We start from the raw sequence: 11,865 nt of genomic DNA, 5'->3' as shown, positions 1-11,865 counted from the left end.
AAATATCAGTCAAATTAATAACCTCTGTGATTATTAACAAGTAATTCCCCTAATAGCAATGTTATCATAGTCCAGTAATTGTTAAAAATCACTTCCGATTTTAGTAATATCGTTTCACCTTTCAATCAAAACAGAATTATTTTGTCATCACTCCTTCCTTATAATTTAACTGGTTAAATGATCGGTTCACAACACAATCACCAAGGTCCAGCCGTTTTCTGCTGTCAGTAGCATCACTCTCAGCTGACACAGGAAATCTCAATTTGACCAAAAAAAACAAAAACAAAAACAAAACAAAAAACAATAGAAGTGAAGTTTGCTGTGGAGTTAATTTTATTGACTTTATTTGCTCTGCTTTAATTCTGTTGAGCAATGACAACATTTAACGGTTAGTGTATTACCTTCAGCTTTAAGACAGAAGCGCGTCACGCAATTTCACTTGATTTTTGTAGTTTAACAAGAATGCAGCTGCACTATTGAAAGCACAAGTATTATTACAGGGTATTGAATGGTAATTGATAGTGTGTTTCGTTACAGCTATGCGTCCAATATCACCACTTTTTCAATGAAAAAAAGTCGTATGTTCATTTAAAGGGTGTTTAGGATAATGAGCCCGACACTAATCACAAATCATTGTATATGTCCCTGAGTAATACTAGTCGTGTATGATGACTATGTTTGAGCAAATTGAAGCCAAGGGAAAATTAAGCTCAAATATTACTATGAAAATTTGCTTTGTGTATCTTTACGGTCGATTTTTGTGTCATGTTCAAACAAGCTGCCCACTGGGTCATGACTGTATGCACGAACATGGGCGCGCGTGTGGCTGTTCCCAGGCAGCCTTGTGCCTGATTTAGCTTGGAACAGTCGGATAGCAACAGCGGGGCAACTGTGAGCTGTGGTTGGTCTGTGTGGAGAACACCCTTACTTCAGCAGAGCAACACCACTCTAACAGGCATGTGCTGTAGAAGCCCATTCCTGCTTTCTCTCTCTTTCCTGCTCTATCGCGTATTCCCCGACTCTTTCTCTCCACCCTTTTTCATTTTTCCCCCTCAACCTCTACACCCGGTCTCCTCTCTTTCTCTCTCCCTCTTCACCTGTTCTCCGCTCTTTACCTTCTAATCTTTCTTTTGCACTCTCCACGACTTCTCCGTTGCTTCCCTCTGTGACTGTACCAACCCCCACCCGCCTCCCGACCCGACGTCTTCAAACTATTTCCGCGTCATTCCCGTCCCGCGCCGTTCGGTGAGATACTAGGAAACCAACCCCGCAGCCCCGCCTACATAGCCGGTCTCTGGCCAATCGTAGATAGGGATGGGACTCGATCTAGCCAATTGTGTCGTACCTGCCATGGCATGGGATAGCAACAGAGTCCAGGAACGCACAAGCTTGGGGGGGGGGGGGAAGAAATGAAGATGAGGGACAATTGGGGGGTTATGGATATGTGTACGCATTAGCACAGAACATTTGAACAGTATTATCGAAGACTGTGACGGATTAACATTAGGCTCTGTTATATTTCTTGACGGGTGGCAACATGGCTGTAACTGGCAAAAATCTACAGCAACACAAATAGATGAGCAATTAAACAGACAAGGGTGGTGAATGTCTCAGTTTTTACCTATTCAGCTTCACTTAGTTGTGGAGGCATCACTGAAAGTTTTTAACTTAATGAGTTAGGCAACATAGCTGTTCCTGTTTTAGTTAAAGCGTAACTGGAATTTTTTAAGTCTTAATTATCACCATGGGGGGGGGGGAACTACGCCTAGTCCCGAATATATGTTGTGAGTGTTGCCTGTGAAGAATTGCCTAGTTTATGTTGAATTTCTTATTCATTATAGATATTGTCAGGGCCTACATATACAGTACATATGTAAAATGGACGTTTTTACATTTGGGTTTTAAATTTCTATCTCCACACATGTGATACATTTGAAATAATTGTATTGAAGACACAATAGAAAGTATAGTTTAGAAGTGGTATAGGTAGTCGTTGTACCTCTGAAAAACTTGTTTTTTATACATACATACATACATACATACATACATGCACACGCGCGCGCGCACACACGGAAACTAAAAGAGTGTATGTGAATATGTTACAATTGTTTGTATATTTGTTTATATCAAGTTTCATGTAAAAGTATAGGGGTCACGTGAATAGTTTAAGTAGAATGGTGTCCATTTATCGGAGTATATAAAGTTCCAGTGTTTAAGTCGTGCTGTTACTATAAATGGACAGGACAGGGAGCAACCTGCTTGGGCTAGACCACCGCGAGTAGGGGGAAGTTTACTATTACTCTTGCCGATTTACATTCTGTTGTTCATACTGGTAAAGTTAACAAAAAAAAGATAGTGAATTCTGATTGACGTGAAACTGTACGTCAACTCCCTTGATGTCTCGCGTTCGTGTTCTCGCACAGTCGTAACTTGACTTGTCTCGGTTTTAGCTGTAGTGAGCATGACGCTACGTCACACAATCTCTGTCGGCCCCCGGCCAGCGGGAAGTGGTACAGTCCGCAAGCGCAGGGTGGGGGCGCTGAACCACGGCAGAGCTACCGAATAACGGGAACTACCGAGAGGGATACAGGGAAGAAACATGAGGCGGTGTCTCCTCTGCGAAGGGTTTCCACCTCGGAGGATTTAACAAAACCTCGAAACATTCGGACAAGAAAAGTCTATTTGGAACGACAGAAAAAGACTGAAGTGGTGGGAAACGGAGGTTGTCAGGGGAACGCGTGAACAACCGACCCAACTTTAAAGGGGAGGCGTCTGTCAGTCAGCTCAGGAACTTCCACGGTTTAATTGGAAATTACATTTGTTATTTAAACGTCGCTTCCTCTTTTGATTTTAGTTGGATTATGTGAAAACAGGACTCACTACACGCTTGATCAGGGGGAATTTTGGTAGAGAGAAGACGAAGTGTCAGAGTTCGCAAGTGGAATACTGCCTGTCAACGGCTCGTCTTGCAACAAGATTTTCTTAGGAAAACATTGTACAGAAAGAATTGCCTTAAATTATTGGATATAAACTTGAGATACCTCTAACTTCTTAACCTTACCGGTCAGGCGGAGGGGCGCTTTGTGGAGCTGCTCCGTGTCTGCCTGTGGGACGGTGCTTTGTTCCGCAGGGGCTTTCTGGACGTTTTGGATCGTCAGCGACTTTGGATATCCAGCTAGAGGAACTATTTGTTCTTAATGTTGGAACTATTCGTTCTTAAATCGACACTTTGAACTGGATTGGTTTGTTCACGTACCATACGCCAGCCCTTTGACAGGGAGACATTTTGCATATGCGATCTGGTGGTATTTTTTCTCTTGCTTCATTTTAGCACAGACCCATCTCCCTGCTGGAGGTTATCGCTGGTTAGCTGATCCCTTCTGCTGGGAGAAAGGGGGACTTTACATCACAAAAACAGAAGACTGACGAAAGCTCAAAGTGTAGAGGCTCACATTGTCGGTGAATAGTTGTGTGTCAGTGGATTAATTGCAGATAACGCCAGTCTTCCCTATCATACTCTACACAGTGCTCAGTCCTATCAGACAGCGTTTGTAATTGGGCCTATATTTAGTGTCAGGGATGGGGTAAAGGCAGGCAACTGGAAACCTTAGCCCCCTTCATCTCATTTTCCACCCCCCCCCTTTACCACCCTGCCTCACCCAGCCCAGTCAACAGCATGCTATGAAAGCCTGGTTTAGCGTTGCAAAGTTAGTGGTTTGCTCAGCCACTTACTGGTTTGTACAACTGGTTTAAAATTGACGAGCTAACTTGTACAAGCCAAGGCTGCTGAGACAACTTAACATGCTGAAACTACTCTGAAAATATAAGTTTAAATGGAATTTAGTTGCTGTTGAATACGAGTTTTACTGGACTTTACTGGTTAAGGCTACCCATGTGCCAATAATAAAACAACCTGAAAAGGTGTTAAGAGTTGATAGTCAAACAGGACTAGTAGTTACTGTGGGGTTGTGGTTGAGCTTAGCCTGAAGTACATGAACCTTTCCCAGACGAGTAGAGCTTATGTGATAACCTTTTGGGTGTTTTAGCTCATGCTTTTAATCAAACCAACAGCTAGATGAAATAGTTAAGTATTTATTTGATCTACCTTGGAATATCACAATAACAACCTCACAGTCATGTCGACAAAAATAAATCCTTACTACACCTACAAAAATGCATGATACTAATGAAGTAAATTTAGAAAGAAGCTAACTTAATTAACCAAATACTCTATTACGCCCTACCACAAACAGATACCCCTACATGCACACACTACATGCCTGCAGAGAAACAGATATGTAAAACAAGAGATTTATATGTATACTGTTATACCACAGAGGTAGACAGAGTTTAAATTCTTTATATTTTTACTGCAGAGATAGTAAAGCTGCCTGTATACCAGTTGGTTGCCTTAGAAACCACAGTAATAAATTTAAAATACTAAAGCCAGAGGAGACGGTGCCTTTTAATTGATCAATTTGTTTTCCACCATTTAATATCAGTCATTTTTATTGGATGTAAGTTATCAAAGTGAACTCTGGGATTGACAATGACTGAGCACGCCTAATGACCCTCACCTGACTGTAAATCCTCCCACCCATCACAGAGGATCTTTTTTGATCGTAATTTCCTTTCTGGATTGACCAATTTGCAAGCATTTCCATGGTAATCACATCATCATCGGTGGAGGAGAAGACTGCCCCCTCCAGCAGGATGGTCCAATCAGAACCCTGGATCACCTCTGCCCTGCTTCGTAAGAACAACAAAAGTCAGTACACATGCAGACACACACAAGTGTTGTTCAGATCCTGACATATTTCCACATTGGCGGTTTCATGGGGATATCCTGAAAAGACCTGAGTAGGATGGGAATTTGAGGGGAGAAAAGAGTACTTAAGACACAGCAATGGATGAATTCTCACTAGAGTTGTCATTGTCAGTGACTGACTGTGCCCAGTGTGTATTGGGGCAGTCATTTTAACAAAAAATCCTTTTCAATATTTAGAACATAAATTTTGGCGTGTTCAAATTTGTATGTCAAAAATGTCTCAAATTTTAAGGCTAAATTTAGGCCTATCAGCTGGCTAGTAATTAGTTGTCTTAACAGGTTTTTTTTTGTTTTGTTTTGTTTTTTTTTACTGGAGAAGTGGCCTTGGGGCATAAGCAGAGATGGTGCTCTATTTATTTAGTAGTGAAAAGTGCAAAATATGAATATAAACATTGTACTAAATCTTCAGAAAACTGTGAAGATTTGCTAATTTATTGTTGGAAGTTTGCATAGGCTAATGCTTTGTCCTTACTTTCAGTTGTTTAATATCCAGCACAGAATATTTATTCACGCCACTATTTATATGAATGACAATTCTGTTTTTACAACCTTTGTTTTATTTTTGCCATTGTGCGTGTTTTGGATACTTTGCAATACTTTAATACTTTATTATGATATCATTTTACTCACCAGCTTCATTGTGAGGATTTTGGACAGAGCATCACCAATAGACACAGCTTTACAGCCACACTTGTTTTGGGGCCACAGAACATGGATTCATGTTTCAACAAGTCCAATTTAACCCCATTGTCTAAACCATATATTTGGAAAAGAAAACAACCGTTAACGTTAAACGTGATTACCTGAAATGTCCCTCACCATGGTCCTACTACTTCCTGTTTCAACTTGTAGCTATGACCAAGCTCCTCACTGTACATATCCATGTCTGCATACAGTTGTGTTTATGGTGGCTCACCTTTACATAAGCTGTCATATAAAATCCAAATCCTTGTAAACCTGCTGCAATGACTGAGTATCTATCTGACTATTAGCTGGATGATTGAGTTAAACTGGACTTGTTAACCCATGTCTGGTGTGCTCGTGTTCCATGACCCCACAATGTTGTGTAGGGACGTCTGGCAGTGCTGCCATGTCCAATGTACCTCTGCTCATTTTCAAAACATGAGTTAGCATGGAAATTTGATTTCAATATTGGGATTTCATATGACAGCCTGAACATAGAACATGGCTGTGTGGTTTTCTTTTCTGTTATGTCAGTATGTCAGTATGTCTTGGTGACAGGCTGGGTGCTTCAGTAGGACACTTTCAGTCTTTGTGACGTTATATAGGATGATCACCTGTGTATCAGTGATCAAGGTTGTGAGTGCGTGTGGATGTGGTGAATTTGTTTTTTGTTTTGTTTTTTTCTCTGTGTGTAGTGTGTGTGGTTGTATTGTATTGGAGTGATTGATTTACAAAAAAATATGGTTTTGTTGGCAGAGATTTCGTCACTTAAGTTTTAGCACAAGTGGCAATACAATCGTAACTTGTGGCAAGGACATGTGCACATCCATGAAGTACTACTGTACTATATTGTCTATTTAAACTTTAACCACTTTGGTGTAACTCATTTAAAGAGAAAAATTGTCTTTTTTCCTGTTCAGCGAGCCAGTCCCGCAATTAATAGATATACCAGAAAGTGTTATGAGAAGACACAAACCATCTTGATACATCTTGGTACAGCTTGATACACTTTGATACATCTTGATAATCTCTACATTCATAATGCTTCTAATACAACTGCACACACATTCTCTCTGCTGTAGTCTGTTAGTTTGTTACTTCCCAGGTATACAACATCATTTGATATGTTATCCTTAGCTAATAGAGGATGATTTAGTCTATGATCATGGAGTAAGTTTGATCAAGCAAATCACCATCGTCTGTGCAGTTGTATGGTGCTGTAGTTACTAAGTGTTAGTTCTGAGTGCAGTCTTCATCTAGGTACTGTCGACATTGTGGCTATCATTAATGTGACATAGTGTAATTTTTCTAGTAATTTAGCAACAATAGAGGAATGTTTCTTCACACACGGAAGATGACACTCACTATGAAGCATGATAAAAATGAACATGGGATTTTAGTTGGGTTTTTTTCAGCAATGGATCACATGTATTTTGCTGCAACCTTTGCCATCAACATGCTATTGCTGAAGAAAAACATCTAAAATCGCACATTCATTTTTATCATCCCCCATAGCAAGCATCATTTCATGTGTGCGAAGAAATGATCGCCTCGTCTTGTTCAATGGTATTGTGACAGTACTGTCATGCTGTTGCACCAGACGATTTGAGACAATAGCAGTGAAATTAAGTGGCATATTGTGGTGCCACAGCTTTCAATTTGTTCTGTACACAATCCAGATCTTAATGAATTAATAGAAAATGTATGCAATACCATTTTAAGTAGGGTAGCATCATGTGTGCATGTGGTTAAATGTGTGATAGTACTTCCAAAGTTGATAGACATTTTTTTAGATAGGGCTTTTCCAAATACCTTTTTTAAAGCTTTGGATATTTTGTGGCACAGTGGTTAGCACAGTCACCTCACAGCAAGAAGGTCCTGGGTTCGAGCCCCGGAGTAGTCCAACCTTGGGGATCGTCTCAGGTCATCCTCTGTGTGAAGTTGGCATGTTTTCCCCCCCTCCGGGTGCTCCAGTTTGCTCCCACCGTCCAAAGACATATAGGTCAGGTGAATCGGCCGTACTAAATTGTCCCTAAGTGTGAATGTGTGTGTGTGTCGGCCCTGTGATGGCCTGGTGGCCTGTCTAGGGTGTCTCCCCACCTGCTGCCCAATGACTGCTGTGATAGGCTCCAGCATCCCCGCGACCCTGACAGCAGGATAAACGGTTTGGCTAATGGATGGATTGATGGATATTTTGCGCATTTTCCAAGCAAATACGCAAATATTTGTTCTAAAATTAATCAGAAAATAAAAACAAATCATGGCCTGAGTGTCTTTACATGGTACACGGCATTCATCTGGTAATCATTATTTTTTTGTTTGATGGGGGCTGGGAGTCCCTGCAGAGCTTGGCAGGCAGAGCGGGAAGCAGACTTGTTCCTGTGACAATATTGTGTTTTTGCTTGTCTCACACACACGCCCACCTGCTCCTTTGCTTAGCCAGAGTTGAACAGCTTTTAACTTTTGACAGCACAGTGTGGAGTTCTCCTAGCAGTGGGCCCATCAGTAGATACATGTTGCCTGACCAGTGGAATCAAATTTTATCCTGTTATCAAGAAGAAGAAAAAAACAAACACAGGGGAACCTAATTTTGGCAAAATGTCTCAATGCATGCTCATTAATCCAGGTGTAGAAATCCCAAAAAAGTTGAATCGGTTCATCTGGACACCGAATTTAGTGAGAAAATGTTTAATCACTCATCTAAGTGACTTGGCAGTTCTCAGCTGACTGCAGATATCTCCACCCTGATAAACAGCTCACTTGCATAATGGAAGAGTTCCTTCTTCTTAGAAGAATTCTTCAAACATATTTAGGAGTGGCCCTACTAATTTATTTTGGATTTATTTATAAAATTCTGTAGGCAGCCCATCAGGTCCAGGCACCTTACCACTATTCATGTTTGGAATTGCCCCTGACAACTCTAGCTGTTAAAGTGCCATCAGTTCATTTTTTATGTTCTTGGATAATTACTGAAACTGAAGCTGGTCTACAAGTGTTTCCTGTGTGTCTGAGTATTGGATGATTTCTGATCTATATAAGGATTCATAAAAATCTTTGAAGCATTTAATTATTTCTCATAGGTCTATATCATTAAATTTCCCAGTGATGTTCTAATGCTGTTTGTTGCCTGGTCAGTCTGTTGTGTTTTGATTCTACAGCTAGACGTTTTTCCAGCCTTTTTTCCTTGGTCGTGGTAAGTTTGCTTCAGCCACGTGAAACTTTTGGCACTTTCATCTGGGGACAGTTTATTATATTTGGTTCTTCTAAGTTCTTTTGTTTCGATGGATGATCTTTTGCATGTCAATCAATTTCTGAAGTTTTAATTTGACTTTCCAAACTTTCCATTAATATTTTGTGGTGTTTTGTCTTATAGCTGGTGTAACTAATGATTTCTCTCCTGATTAGAATACTTTGAATGCTTCCCATTTCACAAAAGCACTGCTTTTATCCATATTGAATTCAAAGAAGTTGTCAATTTTAGATTCAATTGTATGAACAAGGACTTGGTTTATCAGCCATCTCACTTAAAATGTCCAGTTAGTTTGGCTGAGAAGAATTTTGTCAATTTGAATTTTAAGTGATACAGTAGCATGGCCACTGATCACAGTGCTATTATATCAACACCCATCATCTTTAGTAGGAGCAGCATCCAGGTAGTGTAGCAGTCTATTCTGTTGCCTACCAGCACGGGGATCACTGGTTCGAATCCCCGTGTTACTTCCAGCTTGGTCCCTACAGACACAATTGGCCGTGTCTGCGGGTGGGAAGCCGGATGTGGGTATGTGTCCTGGTTGCTGCACTAGCAGCTCCTCTTGTCGGTCGGGGTGCCTACTCGGTGGGAGAGGGAACTGGGGAGAATAGCTTGATCCTCCCACATGCTACAATCCCCCTGGTGAAACTCCTCATTGTCAGGTGAAAAGAAGTGGCTGGCGACTCCACATGTATCGGAGGAGACATGTGGTAGTCTGCAGCCCTCCCCGGATCAGGAGAGGGGGTGGAGCAGAGACCGGGATGGCTCGGAAGAGTGGGGTAATTGGCCGGATACAATTGGAAGAAAAGAGGGGGGAAAATCGAAAAAAGAAAAAAATCTTTGTTAGGAGCTCTTAAGACAGAATGAAATAATCTATACGGAAATGTGATTTGAATAACAAGAGTAATTATTCTTATGAGGATTCTACTCTCTTCAGCCATCTACTCAATTAGAATCTTCAATGAACTGTTTCAGTAGCTTTCTAGTTGTGACGGAAAGTTGAATCAGTTCATCTGGACACATCGTTTATTGAGAGAGAAAAGTTTCATCTCTCATCTAAGTGACCTCTTCTGTCTCAACTGGCTGCAAGTATCCCCACCCTGATAAACAACATTGGCATGACCGAAACCAATGATTGGTTTCATATGCAAATTGCCGTGAGCATTAACTAGAGCTACAATGGCCATGTGTACTATTCACCGAGGATTGGGGAATAGTTGCAATCACAGCATTGTAAGATGGTGACAGATGTACTCTTAGCCCCCCCCCCCCCTTGGTTCAGGGATAGTCGTTCCCTCTTTGACTCCAATTTCAAACCAGCGTTCCTCCCCATCAAGGATGTGCACATCCTCATCCTTGAAAGAGTGGCCACTGGCCTGTAGATGGTGTACACTGGAGCCCTGGCCTGACGTGTTAGCGCTCCTGTGTTGTGCCATCCTGTTGGCCAACGTTTGTTTAGTTTCCCCAATGTACAAGTCAAGGCAATCCTCCTCTGGTACTTAACAGCGTACACTATATTGCTCTGTTTGTGCCAGGGGACCAGATCCTTGGGGTGGACAACTTCTGGCGCAGTGTGTTTTGGGGTTTGAAAGCAAATGAGACACGGTGTTTGGAAAATATCCGTCTCAGCTTTTCCAACACTCCCACCACATATGGAATCACCACTGGTTTACACTTAGGCAGCTGTTGTCCTTCTCCTCTCTTCAATCAGCTGGTGCACTGTTTGGGTGTCTTCCTGGCTTTGACAAATGCCCAGTTAGGATAACCACACTTAACCAAAGCCTGTTTAATGTGGGATATCTCCCTTTCCCCGGCCACTGTGTTGGTGGGGATGTTCAGCATGAATAAAGACTTTTTAGTTTGTGTTTTGATAGTGCCACAGCCAGTGGAACAATCCATTGTTGGGTTTAAAACACAATTGATATCCCCTCCTAAAATAAAAGACCCTTCAAGGTAGACGAGTCAACGAAGACATTTTCAGAAAATACGGGGTTATCTTCGTTCTGATATTCTTCTAAATTCAATGTCAGTGATAGGGTATTGCCTTGGATGATAATGCATATTCCACCGTGATCTTGAATAGTTTTTACAATCTGCAGTGGTTTTGTTCAGTGGATGAAGATAAGCACTCTTGTAGTGTATTTATTACAGGATGCATGTATTACTTGGCCGGGCCATCTGCTCTGTACATGTTTTATGTCTGAGATTGACAAGTGGGTTTCTTGCAAAAATAGGATTTTAGATTTGAGGTGCCTAATCTTGTTCATAACTTGTTATAATTTAGCTGTTTTCCTGAGCCCCCTAACATTCCAGTGTAAAATTATTATGTTAGAGGAATTATTCTTACAGTTTTGGTCCATATGTATCTGTGTAAAGATAAAAGAATAAGGGAATTGCTGCAATGAAGAAAAAAAAATGCACACCCTTACATAGAAGAGAAATATGGGGCTCTTGAAACCTGCATTCCAAAACGATGCAATTGTTTGACTCCATCCGACCACTACCCACTCCATCTCCATACAAGAACTGGAACACATGTAGGACTTCATGCCGAGCCACGTTGTTGGGGAGCAGAATGGGATAGGCAAGTGAACCTATCCGATGCAAACCATCAATTATGCCCTCAGTCAGAGAATATAACATTACCCCCATAAAATGAGTATATTGCAAGTACTATGCCAAATAAAGAGAGCGTGCAAATAAAAAATAGATAAATAAAATGGTAGTAAATTTATAGGATACTATATAGTTCCGCTTGAGTACTGGAGTAGAGTTCTGTTCTGGAATTAAAGGATCTAAAATAAAACTTAATTTCCCTTCAAGTACCATATCCATTAATGAAAAGTTATTAAATTGATGTTCAATTGCTGAATTATTGGCCCAAAACTAATAACAAAAACTTTGCTGGGCTACTTATACCATATATATGGTTGCACCTGTAAAGTTCCTTTTGAGGATTCGGAGCTGAATTTTGGAAATAGAAGGATTGAATCAAAACGTAGTTTTCTTTCCAGTACTGTGTACGTAGATGAAAAGTTATAGTCAATTTGAATCTAGTTGCTGAACTGCAACCAGGTTATTGTAAGTTTCGTTTTTTTTTTCT

General features: G+C 40.9%; 1 protein-coding gene across 1 annotated transcript in view; it reads left to right on the top strand.

Moving 5' to 3' along the window:
- The first annotated feature begins 3,198 nt into the window (after nt 1-3,198).
- The window catches only part of dyrk1b (dual-specificity tyrosine-(Y)-phosphorylation regulated kinase 1B), a 156,856-nt gene continuing 148,189 nt past the window's right edge, over nt 3,199-11,865 (top strand). The window contains exon 1 of the mRNA XM_056285878.1: nt 3,199-4,768. Within this exon, the coding sequence (XP_056141853.1) occupies nt 4,663-4,768 (106 nt within the window). The 5' untranslated portion in view covers nt 3,199-4,662. The remainder of the gene's footprint in view (nt 4,769-11,865) is intronic.

Source organism: Lampris incognitus, chromosome 9 (assembly GCF_029633865.1).
Source record: "Lampris incognitus isolate fLamInc1 chromosome 9, fLamInc1.hap2, whole genome shotgun sequence".
Lineage (NCBI taxonomy): Eukaryota > Metazoa > Chordata > Actinopteri > Lampriformes > Lampridae > Lampris > Lampris incognitus.
The sequence above is the reverse complement of the archived record's forward strand: the minus strand, read 5'-3'. Positions and strand labels throughout refer to the sequence as shown.